This window comes from Tribolium madens, unplaced genomic scaffold (genome assembly GCF_015345945.1).
Source record: "Tribolium madens isolate multiple individuals breed KSU strain unplaced genomic scaffold, Tmad_KSU_1.1 Scaffold_96;HRSCAF=242;Tcas5.2_LG5, whole genome shotgun sequence".
In the NCBI taxonomy this organism is placed as follows: Eukaryota; Metazoa; Arthropoda; class Insecta; order Coleoptera; family Tenebrionidae; genus Tribolium; species Tribolium madens.
In genome coordinates this window covers 3,626,877-3,648,703 of record NW_025401068.1, presented here as the reverse complement: position 1 = coordinate 3,648,703, position 21,827 = coordinate 3,626,877, and the positions used below count along the sequence as shown (strand labels likewise).

Below are 21,827 nucleotides of genomic sequence, written 5' to 3'. Positions count from 1 at the left end.
AATTTTTTCTATTAAATTAAATGTTACGAGTATATATAAAAAAATATTGTCATAATTTCTTTATTCTGTTCCTTATATGCATTCTTAATTTTGAATTTATATAATTATTACAAGTTAAATTATTGCATTATTAGATATGTCAAAGGTGATAAATGTTATAGTAATTCAAAAAAATAATATCTTTCATCAGTGGATTACGTAAGATTTTACTTTTGATAACGTATTGCACAATTTCTGTTTTTCAAAACGTCCACTCAGTTTCGAAGTGACTTTTTAAAAACCAAATTAAAAGAGTTAAAACACATTTACAGTGAATATTAACATAATTAAAAATAAATAAATGATTATTTTTAAGAAAATTGTCTAAAATTAGATAAACTGTTGGAACTATAGTAAATTATTTTATCTCTCTGACCTTACATAAACATTTCTTAATAATACATAAAAATTATACAATTAATAATACTTGTGCAAAAATCGCAACATTTATTGCAAACGATTGGGGCAAAAAGTTGGGCTCATGTAGGATTCGAACCTACGACCTCCGCAGAGCTGATTTTTAGTGCGGTGCTCTAACCACCTGAGCTAACGAGCCAACAATTTAGTATTTTACTTTAGCTTTTTGTCTAATATAATTAGTATTTAATACGAGTAAAATTTAAGCAAAGTGTTTGTAATTAATTAAAAAAGTTCATGCATAATAAATTATGTTTACGCTGTGTTTTAAGATTTACAAATTGAGTGTTTATTTGAAATACAGAAACCTTTAACAAAGTTTCTTGGTAGTCAAAAGGTGTCACTGGCATTTTTAATTAAAAACAAATGACACCGGCATTATGTGCGCCTGCGCAGTGTTCAAAGACACCGACGTCACGTTCTGTCAACCTACTAATCACCGAGTGGTTATCCTGAATAATGTTAGTGCAGAATTTAAAGAAAGAGTAGTTGAGATTAGATAAACAGTTTCTTATTTCTCTGTATCTTATCTAATTGTGTAACAGCGAGCAATTTTATTTGATAAATTTGCGTAGTTTTCGTATGTCATTCCCAGTTTCAAAGTGGTTCTTCAAAGTTAATCTCGCATTTCTTAGTTCAAATTTGCGAAAAAAACAAACTTTCCCTCAATCAACGTACCAATTTAACATCAACAAATTACATGCAACACGTTTTGAAGTAAATCATAAAGTGACAGTTCGAAAAATTAATAAAAAGTGATGGGTTTGCTGACTGAAGGAACTCCTTTAACTTGGGAAGAAACGAAAAAATTGGCCGAACACGTGCGTCAACACGGAATTATCCAGTTTATAAACTTATACAAGCGTCTGAAAGACCGGCAAGGGGACGTGTTGAAATGGGGCGACGAGGTAGAGTATATTCTTGTAAAATTCAACGAGGAGAAAAAAGTGGCCAGAGTTAGCTTAAGAGCGGATGAAATCCTAACTGAATTGAATAAAAAAGAGTTGGAAAACCCAGAGACGGTTAAATCGCTGTGGAGGCCTGAGTATGGGGCTTACATGATTGAAGGCACTCCTGGAAAACCATACGGGGGCTTATTGGCTCATTTCAACATCGTGGAAGCCAATATGCGACACAGGAGGGAAGAAGCGTCCCAATTGCTCAAAAGCGATGAATGTTTAATGACCATCACTAGTTTTCCCAGGTAATCAAGTTCAAATATTACATGACTCAGGATTTTTTTGTTGAGATTTAAATGGTAAAAGTGTGTCAAACGCGATTATTTTTTGCATCATCATAAAAATTATATCTTGTACGTTTCCGCAAGATAACAATTTGAAGATTATCTTGTCTTGATTAATTTATTTTTGTCATCAGAATTTAATTCTGAAAGATTTTTTATTACTCTTTCTAGAAAAAAATTCTCGTTGGTGTAATGATTCAGCATAAATAGTTAAATCAATAACTAAATAACGACGCCCTAGATAATAACATTTTGAGGTGCGAGGAATGAATATTGATTAATAATCATAATAATATTAATTATTTAAATAGTTTTTGCACTGTATATGAGTAATTGTGAGAGTCAATTAATGAAACGCTTTGCACGATAAGTTGACATTAAAATTTTCTCTGAAGACTTTCTAACATTTCTCCAAATAGAATGAAGGTTAGTTGTAGTTTTCTTATTCTTTTTAGTTCTTTCAAAATTAATACATTACTGATTTTTCAAAATATAGTGTATTTTGTTATAGTTGATGGTAAGTTTTTCCAGGAAATATCATTCAATCCATACAAATGAGTGCAGAGTTTCTGATTGTATTTTCCCGCCAAAATTTTTGGATTAGTTCAATGAATTTTAAATTAATTATCTTTGAAAATAAACTTTGAATCCGAACTGAACTAAAGAATAACGCCACTGCTGATTCATTTCCATTTTAGCATTAAATAAATAAGTACTTGTTTGTATCAATTTGCTTTTAGTTGATTGTTGTTTAATGAGATTATATAACAGTACGTGATTATTATTCATACTGAAATAATATATCAAATCATTGTATTAACTGCGTATTGAGTTCTAACTTTAAGTCGTAATTAGTAATTTACTACTGTATTTAATTGGCGAAAAATTTACATCTACAATTAATAGCAATTTTGAAAATTAAATAAAACATTTGATCCCTGTTAACCTTTTAATTTGATATTATTAATGGCGCATTTCAAAATCAAAGTAGATTACTTGTGTTGCAAAATTAATGAAATTGTGTGACAAACAGTCAAATAATAAAATGCATAGATCATCATGTTAAATTAGAAATGTGTTCTTTAAATAAGATGCGCTTTGTCATTTAAAATTTTATTACTCTTAATCAGCAAGGTCTTTTGAAGTCCATTTTTTTCTTTTTTTTCTTTTATTATAGAATTGACAAATATTTATACAGAATCGTTGGGAAAATTTTCATTAATGTTACTTTTGTTTCAGTATCGACATTATTTCACAATTAGCAACACGTGTTGTAATCACATTTTCGAATATTTTTTGTTACATCTTGTTTAATTTCACAGGTTGATGTTCTTAATTAAACATAGAATTTATTGTTTATTGAATCTCAGTTGTTATATTTTTTTGTTCGATCCTTATCTAAGAAAAAATTCCATCTTAATATCTGAAACAGTCATGGAGAGATTTCTGAATGAATACTTGTCTTTCTCTTGCTTATCATTTGTTTTTTTTTACCTTGAAAATAATTTACTATTTAAAAGGAAAATCGTGAGGTACGATACGTATATATTATATAATAATTATGTAGCATTAATAATAATGAAATAAATTGACTTTAATTACACCTGAAAATTAATATCGTAAATGTAAAGTAATTTAAATCGTTTTCAAGGCTATTAAAAAAAAATGGCGTTCCTTTGGGCTTTTTAAGTCGCGCGTTTTAATATTAAGTTGTTTATCACTGAATAAAAGTATGTTCTAATAGTTACAGTAATTATCACTTATAATATGAAAAATAAGTGATAAATATTTTTGATAAATGTCTTCGTCAATACCCTATTTATTTTTGGAAAATTACACTAGGTAACAATATAAAAAATGTGGATTTAAAGTTAAATTTAATACATTTATTCTTCGATACTGTCAAAATTTACGGTTTCTTCCTGTGTAAGGAAGTTTTGATAACTCTTTGGCAATTCTCAGATTATTTTTAACAGATTTAAAGCAAGTTTAAGCCTTGTTGAGTCTAATTCGAAGAATAAAATGTTGTATTCAACTCGTTTGAGTGTAAATCGGACGCTTTATTCAACCTCGTGGATGATAAACCACTTGTTACACTCGTGGTTTAAAAATCCACTCTATGAGATAATGCCTCCGTTTTACACTCAAACTCGTAGAATAAATAACTATCTATGGGTCCATAACAAATACGAATGGCCAAATATTTTAGTTTTGTTTCTTGGTTTATTTATTTTTATAACTTTTGAAGGAGTCTTAACTGTTAATTATTAGAAAAATTGTTTATTATTTTAGCAATTTTCTCGATTAGGTTTTATAAGTTGAGTTTGTAATGAACAGAATTTTATATTGAAGCAGTGAAAAAAGCATTTTGATTTTTAAGGCTCGGCTGCGAGAACTTCACCGACCCTCTCACTAAACCAACGCCGGACGAGGGCGCCACCCGTTCCCTGTTTTTCCCCGACGATGCGGTTTTTTCGGGCCATCCCCGGTTCAAAACATTGTCTCGAAACATCCGTCAAAGACGTGGTGAAAAAGTTGCCATCAATTTACCAAGTAAATTATCCAAAAAGAGTTGAATGTTTTTACACTAATAATTTCAGTCTTTAGAGATCAAAATACGCGAATTCCCGTTGATGATTCCTACAAATATTCTTCGGCCGCTTTACCAGATCATGTCTATATGGATGCGATGGGTTTTGGTATGGGTTGCTGCTGTTTGCAATTGACTTTCCAAGCTTGCAACATCACAGAGGCTAGGACTTTGTACGACCAATTGACACCTTTGTGTCCAATTATGGTAATTTCGCAAAAATTGAATCGTTTCGAAAATAAATGGTTGTTTATTGTTTTTACAGTTGGCTCTAACAGCAGCATCACCTCTTCACCGCGGCTTTGTTACGGATGTTGATTGTCGATGGAATGTTATTTCGTGTTCTGTTGATTGTCGCACTAAGGAAGAACGCGGTTTAGTCCAGCTTAAAAACGATAAATTTGTGATAAAAAAATCACGATATGATTCGATAGATTCATATTTGTCGCCACAAGGCGAAAAATTCAATGATGTGCCCTTGATATATGATCCCAAAGTATACCAACAGTTGGTTGATAATGACATTGACCATTTGTTGGCTCAACATATTGCTCATCTTTTCATTAGAGATTCGGTTTCGTTATTTTCGGAAAAAGTGCACCAAAATGATGAAGAGGATACCGACCATTTTGAAGTAAATACAATTTTTTTTTTTAATGAAGGGTTTTATATATTTTTTATTTACAGAACATACAGTCGACCAATTGGCAAACCATGCGTTTTAAACCACCACCACCCAATTCAACCATTGGTTGGAGAGTTGAGTTCAGACCATGTGAAGTCCAAATAACCGATTTCGAAAATGCTGCCATAGTTTGTTTTGTAGTTTTGTTAACACGTGTGATTTTATCTTACAATTTGGACTTTCTAATTCCAATAAGCAGGGTAATATCGATGTTTACATAATTAATAAAAAATATATATATTAATTTAAATAGGTGGACGAGAATATGCAAAATGCGCAAAAACGGAACGCTTGCATGGAACAAAAATTCTGGTTTAGAAAGGAAGTTACGACTCAAATTAGTCCACCGGAAGCCAATGAGTGTTGTAAGAAAGGAACAACAAACTGTGAGCCTAAAAACTGTGATGTTTACACTTGTATGACCGTTAATGAAATTATAAATGGAAAGGTAATTTCGTAAAATGATTTGACCTAATTTGAACAAGGTGTTGATTACAGGACGGGGAATTTCCAGGTTTGATTCCTTTGATTAATACTTATTTAAGTGGAATGGATGTTGATGCGGATACTCATTGTACAATACAACAGTATTTGAAATTTATACAGCGTCGGGCTTCAGGTGAAATACTCACCACAGCTTCTTGGTTACGAAAATTCGTAACAGAACATCCTGCATATAAGTAAAATTGATTCATGCCTAAGTCTTAATTTTTAAATGCGTTATTTTTACAGCAAAGATTCTAAGGTAACAGAAGAGATAAATTACGATTTGTTGAAAACAATCAAAGGTATCCAGTCTGGTGAAGTGTCTTGCCCGGAATTATTGGGTTATTCTACAATGTCTAAAACAAAAGAAAATATACCTTCGGCTTTGTCAAACTGTTAAAAACACGTTTGTTGATTCGTACTTAACACCATAGCTTTGATCACGTATTTTTTTAAATGTTAACTTTTGCAATTTTTTTATTATGTAGATTGTAGTATAAATACATCTTGAAAGCATAACAGAGTGTCTATTGTAATTAATTAATTATTGTCAGTATTTAAAGAGAAGAGCATTTAGGGTTTTTGAAATATATTTATATGATGAAATCATTTGTTGTGTCAAGTTTTTAATAAAATTATTTTACTTAGATATTTCTTTATATGCACCACTAAAGGTCTACCTTCCAACACATTTTATTAAAGAAAATTTAAAAAAATGCCTGACTAGAAATGTTACAAATACACATTAGACAATACCTAAAACTTCTCAGGCAAAAAACCCTTCAAGTTTTATTAACTGGATAATGATAAAAATACACTAGGAACTCGTCAAACACCCAGTATCCGACATATCTTATTAGCCAGACATACTACTACAGGTATAAACGGGATAGGTGTTTGGTACTAGGTTTATTTTGTCTTAATAATAAATTGAATTTGTTTCATCTTTTATTAGACAGTCTGGCTGCAGATGCAAACAAAACCTTTTTTCCCTTGAGCTTAGTCAAAGAGACCAAAGCCCATATCGTCGTCCTCGCTTTCAGACTCCTCCTTCTTTTCTTCTTTAGCCGCAGCAGCAGGAGCAGCCGCAGCTGGGGCAGCTGAGGCGGGAGCAGCAACAGCTGCGAATTTGCTTGGATTCTAAACAAAATTCCATCAGTTTTATTACACAAAATCAAAAGTAATTAAACCTACCTTGATGTACTCTTTGATAGTTGAAGCTTCCTTGAACTCAACTTCAGTAACAGCAGCAATAGCCAAAAGATTCTTGAATCCATTGGCAATACTGTGTGGAGCGGAAGCAATAGTTGGATACCCAACAGCCAAACAAACAGCCGCCACATTGGCAACACCCGCTAAGAACTTCTCCCTCAAATCCTCAGGTTTGATGTCCAAAATCGCAGGTGCGAAAAGAGTGCCAGAATCGTACACTTGCTCAACAACCAAACCATACGAAAATGGCGAAATGTTGAGCATGTTCAACAAAGTAGCTTCAGAAGCTCCTACTTTATCCCCAGGTTTCAAAATGTGGACATCGTTGATGATTTCAATAGTACCCTTAGAGATTTTAGTGGGAATGGAAAGGGCTTGGAAGAAAGATGTCTTCTCGGGACCCAACCCGGTGTTTTGGGCTGGAATTACGACCGGCAATGGTGCGATAGCGCCAGCACGCGCCGGTGCACGAACTTTATTCTCAAGAAGCTTATCTCTGACTTCCACCAAGTCTGCACGGGTGAATACAAAACCCACGTTTCCTTTAATGCGAGGGAGTAGTTTCTCAAGGGCAGGGTTGCGTTCGCAGTGACCCTTGATCGCTTTACGCATCATGGTGTTCTTGCCCATGAGGACAACAGCTGTGCCTCGGAGGGAAATGCGGATTTGTTGCATCTGCTTTGAGCCGACATTGTCTGCGCCCACGATGAAACATTTTGGGTAATCTTCAAGGAGTTGCTGCAAATAAAACAATTATTACCACTAAGAAAACTAACAAAGGACATTTCTTAATTCTTTGGTTAGTCAGTTAAAAGGATCCACAGTGCGCCCCCGCATACTAGTGGGTTCTGCTATTTCTAGCACTAGCATGGCTATGGGAGCCCTTGAGAGACGAAAAATGATCATCATTGTGTAAGATAATTATAGAAATTAAAAAAAGGCCGTACTTACAACAAGTTTGCTGAAGTAATTCGATTTCCAAGTTGCCTTGTCCTCCCTACCCATCTTGTAGTGTGTAGGGACTCGTTTAAGAATTTAAGAACTGAAACAAATTGCAACGTTAAAACCGCAAACAATGTCGAATTATTTAACCCTCAAGTAAGTGTAACATGGAAACATAACATAACCTCAATTTTACTTTAGCGTTTTTTGCCTTTTTATGTGACTTAAGCAAAAAATATTGTCATTCTACATTTATTATGACAGTTTTTTTATAGAATTGAACACGAAAATACAAAGAAAATCTAAGATTCTTCTGATTTTTTATGAAAAATTTAAACGTCGTCGCAGACATCTTACCTTGGCAGAAACAACAGGCGCAATGGACGAGTTTTCTTTCCGGTTTCCTTCCCAGACTTGCAGTTGTTTCTCACAGGGGGCGCTTTTGATTCAAAAATTGGCGCCGATTAGCACCTATGCTAATTATAAAAGCTTTATTGTGTTTATTTATCCTCAAATTAATCTAAAGTGATGATCAACCACCCACTTATTAATTGCGTATTCTTGCGTCAGAGAACGACTGCATTTGAATTATTTTCATCCTCCTATACATCCATTTTTATAGGTAGGGTAAATACAGCTTTGTTGGCAATTACGTAGGCAGGACAAAATTTTTATTTGATTTATGTCTTGCAAGCGTTAATGGCGAAAGCTTTCTTTATTAGATTTATTTTTTTTAGACTACTAATTGCGATGAAAAAGTGAAAACGAAAGTCCTGAAAATGCTTTCTCAACTTATGATAATTTAAAACAAGCTGATTTGTTGATTGCAGGCTCAAGGACTAGATGGCCTTTAATGAGATAATCTTCTACTCTCTAGAAAAGCTCTCATAAATCACTTTCTAGGTAATTGAAAAATATTGTGTTAACACAGTGAAAGAATGAATATTAAATTTAGTCATGTATGTGTGTTTGCGACATACACGTCCATGTATGTGTCTAGAGTAGGTTTGTTAAGTTAATTAAATAAATTGATTTTAAAATTAGTTTTTGCAAATATAGTGTAATGCAATACATGTTTTAACTTCTAAACTTATTATGATATTTTGTTAAAAGCTCGATCTGTAAGTATTTTATAACAAACGTTTTTTGTAAACTCAACAAATGTTTTTTGAGGCGCTAAACCAAAAGCAACACTGAAAACGGAATACGGATTAATTTTACTGCAAACTTCCAATTTACATTTGGCTTTGATACCTAGGTTTTTTAAAATCGGATTTGCCAACTTCTTTAAATGCATTCAAAAAAATGTTGATTTTTAATTTTTTCATTAAATACTCATTCGGTGCGTTTTTTTAAAAATGAAAAAAATAAATAAATAATACAAGGTGATTCACGAGGAATAATGAGCCTGACCAAATTCTCGATGCAACCACCATTACTTTCCGCAAGTTGCTTTGCGACAAGTGTAAAGTTGGTTGCATCGAGAATTTAGTCAGGTTCATTATTTCTCGTGAATCACCCTGTATTTTTAGTATAAAATTCAGTTGTATTAAAAAAATAACTCAACGATGTTTTCTGGGTAGTTTTTTTACATTTTCGGTGGAGAAGCTACATTTTCGAATGTAGTACTTCAAAATTTAGAAGTCAATAGAAAATAGAAGTAAATAAATAAATAAAAAGGTGAAACAAATGTAAAATTAATTAAATCAATGAAGGATAATTTGGGTTGAAAAGTATTTTGTTTAGTAATGCAATTTTAATCCAATTCTTAAAGCTCTTTGTCAATAATACATTCATATTTGTTTGAAACACATTCGTTTAACTTTTAGAATTAACAAAGAAAATTAAATATTATGTTGTTAATACGTGTAGGTATATAAACAATTTGTTGAAAACGGAACGATGTAAAGGACATTGCAAAAAGCTTTGAAAATTTAAAACTTTTTATCAAAAACTAGGCATTCCTAATAAATTTCATATTTTTTTTTCTAATAGTATGTTTTTTACGTAAAAATATCTGTGTATTACTTGAGAATATTTTTAGCTGCTTGAGAATTTCTTGTAAAAAATAGAAAAGAGTATTTCGATTTAAGTTCATTGAAAAAATATAAATTTTTAAAAATATCATATTGTGGTAACAAAACCAATATATCGAGAATTTTTCACCTAAACAAACCAATTTGTTATTAAGCAGGCTTTAGTTTTTGTGTACATTTCATTTACAGCTACTCATTAAGGCAATAATTAAGTCGTTATACCCTAATTAGGTGTTGATTTAAGGAAAACTTACGCAGTTGTAAAAATTGAAATCTAGTTATGATTTTTTTTTACGAAATAGCTTATTAGGCAAATTCAAGATAATTCCAAATCTAAAAATTTTGAAATGAGTGTTAAACTCGACTTGTTGATATTTTCGAGGAAGCTTGAAGAAATCGAGTTTCCTCATTAGCAACAAGCGCTGTAATTTATAACTGCAAAAGTGATTAGTAACGTCTTTGATGTTAATTTTTTTAAATGTAATTTGTCGATGTGAAAATTAAAATCTATTCAGACAACCGTACCTTGAATCCCTATACATAATTATCGTTTTACAGAAGATCAATTTGTATGCAAGAATGATTCATCTCGCTTCATTAGCAATCTGCCAATTTATTTGAACAAATTGCATGTCAACAATTAAACATCAGTGGAAAATAAAACGTTAATTATACGAAAAAAGTAATTTAGTTCAATTATGTAAATTGTTTGGGGGTGACGGTGACAATTTTTGACAGTAATTTTCCAACTAAGAATGCAGAAACCGCAAGGTGTGGTTCAATTAAGTTAAGAGGAAGCGTATTAAACTACGATTAACTCGAAAATGTAATTCAAAAACAGAAATGCATCATGTAGTGTTTTAATTACATTCCAATATCAGCGAGTAAATATTGTATGATCATAAAGATAATATTTTTTATTTTCGGAGATGTAAACGGATCATAATACTCCCCACCAAATAAAAGTTTATCATGTCGTAGATAAAAGGGGATATTTTACAACGAAATTTTCTCTGGGATTTATACAGGCTTGTATGAGAATAGACTGCAAAGGCTGTGTTCTTGATTATGTAAAACATATTCGCAACAAATCCTAACTATCTCTCGCTTTTAGAGAAACTAGTAAATTCGGATTATTACCGAACAATACTGGTGATAAATGCAAATTTTACTTGGGCGTAAGCCACAAAGGTTTTAGCATGGTAATGAACGGCAGTGAACCCTTGGCAAAAAACTTGTCTCCTCAACGGAGACACAACTATCATATGGCGTAAATACAGTGTAACAAGCAACGAAAAGGTTCCGTATTTTTGGTTAATTAAACTCAAGTTGATGGAGGAATATTACGGAAGGAACTTTCCAAGTCCTAATCCACTTAACAAAGTTTCGTGCATATTATTAAAATTATGAACTGTTTTGACCTAATAAAGAATAAAAAATCCAAAAGGCGATTATTTCAGATTATGATAATGCTGTAAGGTACAATCTTTGATTTGCTGTGGTTACTCGTATTATGATATTTATTCTTGTTTGATTTTTCTCACCCCTTTTCAAGAAGAAATGATAAAAATGTCATCACAAATTTAATGTTATGGAAGTTTTTTACAGCTAGTTAAACAATGTATAAACATTTTGTTTGAAGCTATTTTTTTATGAATATTAAACAAACATTAATAACTCACTTTATTGTTAAATACAAATAGCAGAAGTAATAACCAATATCTACTTAATTGCACTTTTATGTTTACACAAAAGTTTGACATTATCTATCCATAATCCAGTTTTATTTGTTTTTAATATTAATAAATGTAAAAAAATAAATCAAACAACAAACATGTATGTATTTTATTATTAGGAGTAAATTGGAAAAAAGTAATAACCGACTTTTATTATTCATCGATTTTTTTAAATAAATATTTTATAATAATTACAATAATGTTATTTACTACAAAATTTAAATGAATCCTTTATTTCATATTTCGAAATTATATTTAATTTAAACTGAACCTACATTCATTTGTATGTAATTATTGAAATTTAATGTAATTTTGTGTAAAGAGCTCTTAAGTTATGAGAATTAATTTCTACCAATTAGTTGTAGTGCTACTAAACAAATTGCATGTTGTCTGTCCCGGCGCATCCACCAAAATTACAACAACAAACCAATATTTATGTACCAAATCGAATTTTTATGTTTTAAACTGATACACAAACAAATGTAAATATATTTTTCTATTTCGATGTTAGAATAAGTCTATTCCAGCACCCAAATGACGTCATTTGAGTGCTGGAATAAGTCGTTGGCGTTAATTTAATTTTAGTGACGGACATTCTTTACAATTCATTTCCAAATGAAATGAAAATAAGAATTATAAGAATTATTTTTATTTTTTACAGCCGCCTAAAATTATTCCACATAAATGTTGCCAACCGTCATAAAATTCTCTAGAAAAAAAAATAATTAAAATTTTCGTTTTTTAATTTATAAAATGATATAAAGCTTCAAAATAAAAAAAATAGTATAAAGCACTTGTTGCAGAAGGTTCTTCAAGCATTCAAATTTGTTTTTGAATAGATACCTTCTGCAACTTGTACTTTAATATACTATTTTATAAGAATAACAATTATGGAAACAAATACAATTGTTTTCTTGTTTGTTGTTTTCGTAATAATGAATTATTTCTTTAATTATACTAGTTTAGAGCATTCATATACCTTAGCTGAAAGTTACAATGTCTTATAGATTTTTTGAGGCACTAAGTTTATAAAAAGTATTTAAAAATGTCTATTACGCTACGTTTAAGAAATATGTAATTAACAAGAATACAAAAAACGCCAAACAACAAATTAAAAATGATTTATTGACTTTGTTTTTTATATGTACTTTTTTTTGATCAGTTTTCCTTATAACAGTTAAAAGACATATTTACACCCATTTGGTAACAATTTTGTAATAATTTAGCAACAATTTAAGTTTAAATGGACTTGATTTACATTTGTGCAGAAATCAAGAAAATTATCTTGTGTAGCAAAAAACTGTTATTTTTGTTTCATAAAAGGTAAATAAATAATAATTTGATAAAAGGAACATTAAATAAGTGATTATTTGTAAACTAGTATTATGTTGTTATGAAAATTGTATTTTTTTCTCTTTGCTTTTTTAATTATTTGCTTGAAAAAAGTTCCAATAAATCTTTAAACACTAATAAATAGTAATTTGTTTTATAACATTAATAAATAAGGCTCGGATTATATGCAAAATGCATATTTGTTATTAAGAGGTATATCAACAAAATTGTAAGTTTTCTATGCATATCTAATGTTTTTTTGATTAAAATAAGCCAAATAAAAAATGCATATTTTATATTTAGGTAATATTGCATATTTGTGCATATTTTCTTCAAATCACTAATTTCCGATTAAAAATTTCAGTTCAAGTTAAAAATTGGACAGTTTATGAAAAGTGATCCGATTACAAAATATTTTAAAGAGAAAACAACCGGTAATTCGTAAGCCAAACTCAAAAAATTAGTACCCTGCTGAGTGTTTCCTTTTTAAATTGTGTTTTTTTTTTTTAATCATTTGTTTCCAAAAAATAATAATTAATATAAATTAAATATATATAAAAAATGATCTTATTTTAAGAACAAAATTTTGTTTTGTTTTTGAGTTATTCGATACTTGTTGTCTAAATTACGATATATGTAAAAAAAATAATTTAATATAAAGTAGATAGTTGTAATCTCTTAGATCATGACCTTCATGAAAAAAAAATTTTTGGTGGTTTGCCATTTAAAAAAAATAATATTTTTGTAAAACTCAAAAACAAAATAACAAAAATTTCGAAAAATTTTATTTTTGATAAAACATCACATTTTTATAGAACTTTATAATTCATCAATTAGTTTTTTCAAAAAATAAGTACTTTAAGCAATAAACGTTTGACTTTTTATTGTTCAAAATTTTGCATATCGATGCAATTTGGTATATATTGGAGCATATTTCTTAATATTTTGTGCAAATTTTTGTGAAAATACGTGCATAGGTATATATGCGCATATTTTACGATTTTTTCGTGCATATAATCCGAGCCTTATTAATAAATATATTTTGTCAATGTTTTTATTTAAAATCTTTTGTAAAATTGTATTAATGAGAGCTTCAATTAAATAAAAAAATCTCGACGACAAAGCTCTGCTTTCAAAAATTTATTAATTCTTTGGTCTCCATTATTAAGTAACAATTGAAATTTAAATCTAGCAGACATCTCGCAATATATTATCTGAATAAATTCCTTGCATTCAAATGGTAATAGCTGCAAAACCGTTTAACAATAGGACGAATTTTAAATATTCTCTTGTCTCAGTCTGAATTAACTAATGTATATTTAAATAACAAATTATATAATTTCACGCATTTTAGTCTTCTTTACACTTAAATAATCTAATTGATTATTGTGCCTTACGCTTTTAAATTAAATTATATAAATCGCTAGAGGGAAAGGAAACGTTATTTAATTTTGTTTACAGTTTGAAACTTGAAATCTCAAACGACCAAAAATGAATTTTTTTCTTCAACACATTGGATCTAATTTAATAACGAAAACGCCCAATTTTTGCATGAAACGGTTATGTAGATGGAATAAGTTTGCTAGAATTCACTATCAGTTAATCCGATGTTTTAGATAAAGTGCGTTAGGGAAATCGTAAAGTTCCATCAGTGGTATCTAGTAGAATATTCCGTTTGCAACTGCATCAAATAGTATTAACTTCTTTGTGTTCGATCGCGTTTCCAAATGGCTTAATAATGAATATTTAACACCGAATTGAGCACACGACGTTGCAAGTCCCGATTCAATAAATTGTTTCAAATAAATTGTGAACAAATATTTTGACTGTTTGATGTATTGGCAAAATATTTACCAAGTGTGTATTTTATAAGAAAAGACAGAAATAGATGTGCTGTTACGTAATACAGAATATTTCAGTTAATTGAAATAATGTGTTCATTGAACACAAAGTAGTCGTTTACACACTGTCATAATGCAATAAAATGGGAGCTTTTATCAAATACTGCCAACATGTTAATGTAACACTGATTTAAATAATTTCACTGTGCATTGAATTTCAATGGAAAATTTTACTTTTGCGTAACCGAGTGTGATATCCTGAAAGAGCAGTCACGTTTAACTATCTAATCTTCAGAAACAATGTTTTTGTTTGCTGTATTATTATCGGCTCGTATGATTTTAAAAGTGATCGATGAGTAAATGACAACGCACCCCATTACCACACTAAAACACGGTTATTTAATTATGATGATTTATGTGATATTAATTTCAGGATAAATAAGGGCGAGTTTGGTCATCACATCGAAGAGACAAAAATGTGTTATTAGGTTTTAACAAAAGCAGAACGATGTGAATTGCGGATTGTTTTCTTGATGTAACTTTGATAAATTGTAATGTAAATATTTTCCCGACAGTGAGCCGAGTTTAGTAAGTAAGTTTTTGTTAGAAACTTTTATCAATATCTCCGGAATTTTCTTGATTGCATTAATAAAAATACACACAAAATTTTTAATTTAAGTTTACACAAAGAATTACATCGTTATGCATTTTATCGTCATGAAATGATATTTGGATTTTTTGACACATACTAAATTGTGAGTGTATTAATTAAATTAAAGTTCAAAATTAATTAGCGCACGTTGCAATTTGTCAAATATTAGCAAATTCTCAGCTCTAAATTTTCCTTGGTTGTTGCAAGTGTAATTTCGCAAAATTTTTGGAAAACATAATACAAGTACAAGTGGATTAAATTAAACTCTACAAAGCTTTTTTATTTGGTATTAGTGTTGTTCACATTTGCGATGGATCATAATTTACAAACGAATGTATCATTTGATACAAATCTATTGCCTCGCCATTTGCGCGTTTTAAGTCGCATTACATATAAAATAATTTTCTGTATAAATAAATGGAACAAGTTTTTCGTATTATTGATTTTATAGCAGCGCTCTTCCATGCAATTGATGAAAAATAATTTGAAATAAAGTACGAGTGGTTTAAGGTTTTTTTTGCTATTCTGACGGCATTAGGATTTATGAATATTTTTGAAGAACATTTAAAAAGTAAAATATTTATGTAATTATATACAAGGTGAATATAAAAAGTATGAAACCAAGTGTTTTTTTTGCCGCCAGAAAATAATTATTAAAAAAAAATTAAAGTGCATCAAAAATGTGATTGTGTTTTGAGAATTAAATTTTGTTTTGGTTTTGAATTGTGTTTCAAAATGGCAACTGATCTGAAAAATTTTTTTTTTCTTTAGATAAAAAATGAATAAAATGCAGAGAATTGTAATCCTTAGATAATAGCCTTAGTAAAAAAACGGTTTTAAAATGGGTTACTGTTTAAAAGAAAAGTCTTGCAAAAAAACAATTTGAAAACATTTATTCCTGAAAAACATGCAAATTTTTATTATACTTCATTAATGAGTTTTTTTTAATAAATAATTTACGCAAAACACGTTTGGTTCCATTACTTGTTTCTGTTCATCTGGTATAAGCTCTCGTATCCTGAGAAAATTTTGTTAGCTACCTAGTAAAATTGTCAAAGTTTGTTTTTGTTATCCTATTAAGAGTTGTTTTTACAATCCTAATTAATTTTACGCAAAATATAGTGTAGAAACCTTTCTTGTAACCATAAGTAAACGTGACATTTAACATTCCTTATTGAGGCTATTTAAACTTGTAAAAAAAATATTGGAATTTATAAATAATAAACTAAAAACGTGATTTTTTAGTTCTAACAGCACTGTTATAAATTATAATTGTAAAATAAAAACTGTTCTCATTAAAATAATACATTACAAAACTTGATAAAAAATGAAATTAAATAAATAATACATTTGTATAGTAATTCATTTTTGAAACACAAACTGTTTTTTTTTAGAAAGTTATTTTGTTAAAAAAGTAAATATTAGAGCGCCTGAAATAAAGCTCTTGTGGTTGAAACGCAGGCAAAAGTACCGCATTTTGTTCTTTTTGCAGTAATATTGTTGGCATGAGTTTAAGTTATAAGTTGCCTCTTACATCTGTATTTCCTAGAGAAACGGCTCTTTTGTTAATAAACTTATACCCTCAACGGTTCTCCTCTGAAACACCTTTGTGTTGTCAGAAATTCTCGTTTGATATTTCCTTAACTTAACAAAAAACTTTGTTAGTCAATTTGGAAAGTTGAAACTACTTTCTTTGGATTGACATTATGAGAAATGATGTTCTTTAATCCTCATAAATCGACATTTATTGCGTCGTAAAATTAAGCAAGAAATTTTTTTAATCACGTTACCACGCAGGTATTTTGGAGTTTTACAAAGTCACATTTTAATTATCTAAATTGCCGGAGGTGATGTTACACGTATCAAAGGCAAGCTTTTGAACGGAAGCTTGGCGCTCATGGCATTTCAAGGTTTCTGCTAACAACGAAAATCCTCGTGTAACTTGTCACGTGATTTATCTGAAGTCTAATAATCCGGTTCTCTGAGAGACCGCCGAAAATTTTTCCGGTTTTTAGGTCTTGCTTTCCTCAACGTTCAACAAGTTGAAAAACATTGAATATTTCATATTGAAAAACCTTTTTTTTTTAAATATATCAATGTTTCCACGTACGCTTTCAGATTCGTTATTAAATTTCACCTCTATTTACTATTGACTCTTCCTCCAACACAGAAATATCGCTACTGTTGCCCCGGTTGAATATGATGCGTTATCCTTTTTATCTTTTTGATCTTGATCTCATGCAACGAATTTGTGTATTCGCGCAAAGGTCACGATTTTTATAAATTGCCTCTAAAAAGAAACAAACTTGCTTTAACGGTCGTGGATATTCTCGCTTGTTGCCGTTTAATTGTCGCAATTATAACGAGATGAGAACAATTTTCGCACAGGGCGAATGTAATACTATCATAAGCAAGGCTGGAGCGTCTGTTGCTGTCATAATATCGCGATAAAGTTATACGTTAGATGTTGCCATAACATAATCCCATTTTATTTTTGATAGAAAGGGGGGTAGTGCTACTACACAACCTGTCACTCTTTCGGTTTCTTGGATGTATAGTATTATTACATTCTCCACAATTTTGTTATTTTCAACAAATGCACAATTTTTAGAAGCTAAATGCAGAAAATTCACTAACCAAATTCAAAGCCTCTTAGGACTTATCAGAAGTATGTCAACTGCAACAATTAAAAGTCGTTTTCTGTTTGAGATAATAAAAACATCGCTAAAAATTATTCAGTTAGAAAATAAAAATTTGGAAGGAAATTACTTCTACTAATGTATTTTGTATGTGCATTTATATTAAAAGAAATTTGAATTTAATCCAAACTTACAAGGTTTATTGTTGCACTTTATAACACATAAGTAGATAAAAATTTATTCCTTGTAGAAGATTGTGTTTATAATAATAATTTACTGAAAATATCTAAGTGAGACCAGTGTTGGATAAACAAAATTAAATTGTTTCACTTTGTCTATTTACACATTATTTTTGTACACATCTTACATGATTTTTAATTCTCGGATCCTTTTCTCGTAAGTAGTCATAATTTCTTATAATTTATTTTGTTGTCTTGTTTTGCTAGTTTATTTTTGGAAAGTAATAAAGTTGCAAATGCAGTATAAAAACTAATAAAAGAGATATTTATTTCATTTGAGCTGTGTCTGTGTATTGTTGAAAAATCCAGCAGTGTTTGATATGTCCACTAATAGGTAAATAATAATTTTTAAAACTTATTTTAAAATTAAATTGTTTTACTCAATTTACACTTTATTTTGGTATATATTGCATTTACAGTGACGACTTTTATTTTCTCACAAAATTTTCAGGTGACAAGCTTGTGATCCGCATTTGCTTGCAAGTTATAGGAGTACCAATTTTTATATGTATTTTCTTACATTTAATTGCTCATTTTAATTAAAATTCTGTTTATTTAGCTTATTTTTAAAACGAATATACATTATAAAAACTAAAAAAAAATAATTTTCCACTTGGGTAGATACAGTGTTTAAAATATTTTGTTCAAAATTCCTCCGCTTATTAATAAACAAATGCACTTTTTTGTCAAAAACATTTTAAACTAATATTGGACAGTTTATTTTTTTGTTTTATTGAGATTATTCACCAAACTGAACTTTGTTTTTGTAACAAATTCGTCAAAAAAATAAAAGCGTTGTATTACACAGCATTTGCAGTAACCTTAAGTGACCTTTAGAAAGAAGTAAATAATTTCGAGACAACTGAACTGCACACAAAAATCATTAGCGCCTTAATCCAACACTCGAAGAAATTTTCGCTATCTGGCGTGACCTTTACCAACACCTGAACTGCGCCTAATATCCAAAGACATTAGACAGAATGACAACTAATCATTTTCCTCATTTGTTACATAAATAAGAACAATACTTGATAAAAACACGTTCTCCCTAATAAAACGAATTATTTATTTCATGACAATACACAGGGCTATTCATAAATATGAAGCAATATTTGAACCTCAAAAATGATGTTAATTTAAATAATAACTCATGTCCTATCTTTACTGATAAGAATTTTACAGCTCTCGGAATTTGGGTATGGAAATTTGTTTTTTTTTTGGAATTTAGAACTTTTTTTTGCAGGTACATACCTTTTAGACTGGTAATCATAAAAACCGGACACACCCACTCAATTTCCGGTTGTTGCAGTTGCAGGTCACATTTTCTGTGTTTTTCGTTTTTTTTTGGCCTCTTAACTTAATTTTTTTTATTGCTCAAATCGATAAAGTGATCAATTTTGAATAAAAAAAAGCATAAACCACTAAAATGGACCGTTTTAAAGATACTTTAATTTAAAGTGAGAACTGCACAACACTGAAAGCAAAAAGTAAATTTAGAATGAAACGATTCACATGCGTTTGTGGTCCTTAAAATGCTGCAACTGTTTTCCGCCTATATCTCTGGAGGAAATTTAGACACACTGTCGATGTAATTGTCAATCAAATAATCAGTAAATTGATCAACTTCTGGTTTGTCACATAAGAAATCTTCCGGGAAACAATCTAATCAGTAATTACCTGCATTTTGCTGGCCGGATTAAGCAATCCTTCTGATGGCCTAATCTGTGCGCACTTCGAGTGCCTCCAATAATGTCTAGCGTGTAAAACACAATTTTGTTAATCATTACTAAACAAGTGGTAAATCTAATTAATAATTAATTTGAACTACAAAATTTATTAATTACTTTTATTAATTTAAACCATGAATAAAGGTAACCAGAAAGATAACTGCATATTTTCTGTATTATTGCTCTAAATATACAATGTCTAGTTTGTTGATTTTTGCTCTCGAAAGTGTAGGCTTTGATTAGTAAAAATACCTCAGACTACTAGTAACAATTTCAAGCTAGTGTCAATGTAAAATAACGAGTAAACTTTAGCAAGAGATAATCAAGTCAATGATACATTTTTGTTATTCATATAAATTAGTTTTCCTATAATTAGAATCCACAAACTTTTGATTGATTTATATATTTAAAAAAACTAGGACACTATTACTAATTCTCAGCACAATAGTTATTTATTCGACGAGTTTGAGTGTAAATCGGACGGATTATTTCACCGAGTGGTTTATCATCCACGAGGTGGAATAAAGCGTCCGATTTACACTCAAACGAGTTGAATACAACATTTTATTCTTCGAATTAGACTCAACAAGGCTTAAACTTGGTTTAAATCTGTTAAAAATAATCTGATGTTTCGTATTGAGAAATGCCAAACAATTGTCAAAACTTCCTTACACGGGAGAAAAACCGTAAATTTTGACAGTGTCGAAGAATAAAAACAATTAATAAATATAAATTTTTATTACTTACGGTTATTTCTTTTCTAAAGATATATCTTTCTGTAACAGTAAGAACTAAAAAGGCTTTTGTGTTGATATAATTTCCAAGTTCCTTTTATCAATAAATCAAATCTCTGGCTGTAAAATTTCATTTGAAACTTTTCAATGTCCCACTACATCGTCTCATCAAAATGTAGATTTTTATGATTTTTATGAAAAACTCAAGTCTAGATTATTATTTTTTGCGACTTCTGTAATTTGATTTATTAAATTGGCACAATGAGTAAAATTTTGCGAGAAATATTTGAGTTTTATAAATTAGGTATTTAATAATTTTCCATTTTGTGTTTATTGTCCTTGAAATATAATAACCTGATTGCGTAGAAGATGGTTTATAGGACACAGAGAAACGAAAACATTAAATTCGTCGCGACGTTTCGATACTTTTATTGTATCTTCTTCAGGCGAAGAGTTCTCGTTGGTTAAGCGTGTGAAGCATGGCACAAGTCAAGGAAGAACAGTTCTTGTTTTTTTTATTTTCCTGTGTCCTATAAACCATCTTCTACGAAATCAGGTTATTTTAATATTTTTTTAGCGCAATTTGTGGTCTTGACATTGATACTAGTTAAGTCCTCAAGTCTAGACTGATTGAATCAAGTCTGATGGACAGGCAACAAAAATTAAGCTCATGGTCTTATGCGATAATTTAATGATTAAATAATGCGTTATGTTTAATATTCATTATCTGTGAGTCATCGGCAAAATCTATCAATTAAGTACTCGAACGTAATTGTATCTAATAAAATAATAATGTTTATACATGTTGGTACATAACTGGAATTCTTGTGGTAAATATTTGTAAAATTGGAATTGTTTACCACTTGTCGGCTTCTTATCGAAATTTGTGTTTTATTCATCCAATGATTAATTGATTGTATTGAAACCATTTTTCTTTTTTCCGCAAAGACCTACATGTACATTATTATTGCAGTGATTTAAATTGTATTTATTTCATTTTGCTTTTCTCAATTATCGCAGATAGAGTCTTTTGATACGAGTTAGTGGAGCATTCTGGTGCGTTGACATCGATCTAAAGCGACTTGTGCTGATGCAAAAAAGCACATCAAAGGATAATATCCACATATCAATTTAACGTATCCTAATGGCTGTTGAGTCGTTTTGATTCTTGTGGAATGAAGTCATGAGCCATCAGCATCAAGTAATGACCGACGCGCATGTCACTGCCTATAAAGACGCTCTATCACCGTCGCGACGTCCATAACCTGCGTGATCTT

The 21,827-nt window shown here is 30.0% G+C and overlaps 2 protein-coding genes and 1 non-coding gene across 3 annotated transcripts; 1 reads left to right on the top strand and 2 right to left on the bottom strand.

Annotated features, from left to right (window-relative positions):
• Positions 1-514: 514 nt before the first annotated feature.
• Positions 515-595, bottom strand: Trnaf-aaa. The gene is given in 2 exon segments: positions 515-550; positions 558-595. It is a non-coding gene; the product is annotated as a tRNA-Phe (tRNA).
• A 273-nt stretch (positions 596-868) lies between these two features.
• Positions 869-6,107, top strand: LOC123012879 (glutamate--cysteine ligase). The gene is made up of 8 exons (XM_044411071.1): positions 869-1,660; positions 4,080-4,252; positions 4,300-4,496; positions 4,555-4,923; positions 4,977-5,174; positions 5,228-5,422; positions 5,473-5,654; positions 5,707-6,107. Exons 1-8 carry the CDS (start codon positions 1,215-1,217, stop codon positions 5,858-5,860), a joined length of 1,914 nt encoding a protein of 637 aa, XP_044267006.1. The 5' UTR covers positions 869-1,214; the 3' UTR covers positions 5,861-6,107.
• A 288-nt stretch (positions 6,108-6,395) lies between these two features.
• LOC123012880 (60S acidic ribosomal protein P0) lies at positions 6,396-8,038 on the bottom strand. Its single transcript, XM_044411072.1, has 4 exons — positions 7,972-8,038; positions 7,624-7,714; positions 6,655-7,410; positions 6,396-6,600 (listed from the first exon to the last, which is right to left on the bottom strand). Exons 2-4 carry the CDS (start codon positions 7,675-7,677, stop codon positions 6,460-6,462), a joined length of 951 nt encoding a protein of 316 aa, XP_044267007.1. The 5' UTR covers positions 7,678-7,714; positions 7,972-8,038; the 3' UTR covers positions 6,396-6,459.
• Between the last annotated feature and the right edge of the window lie 13,789 nt (positions 8,039-21,827).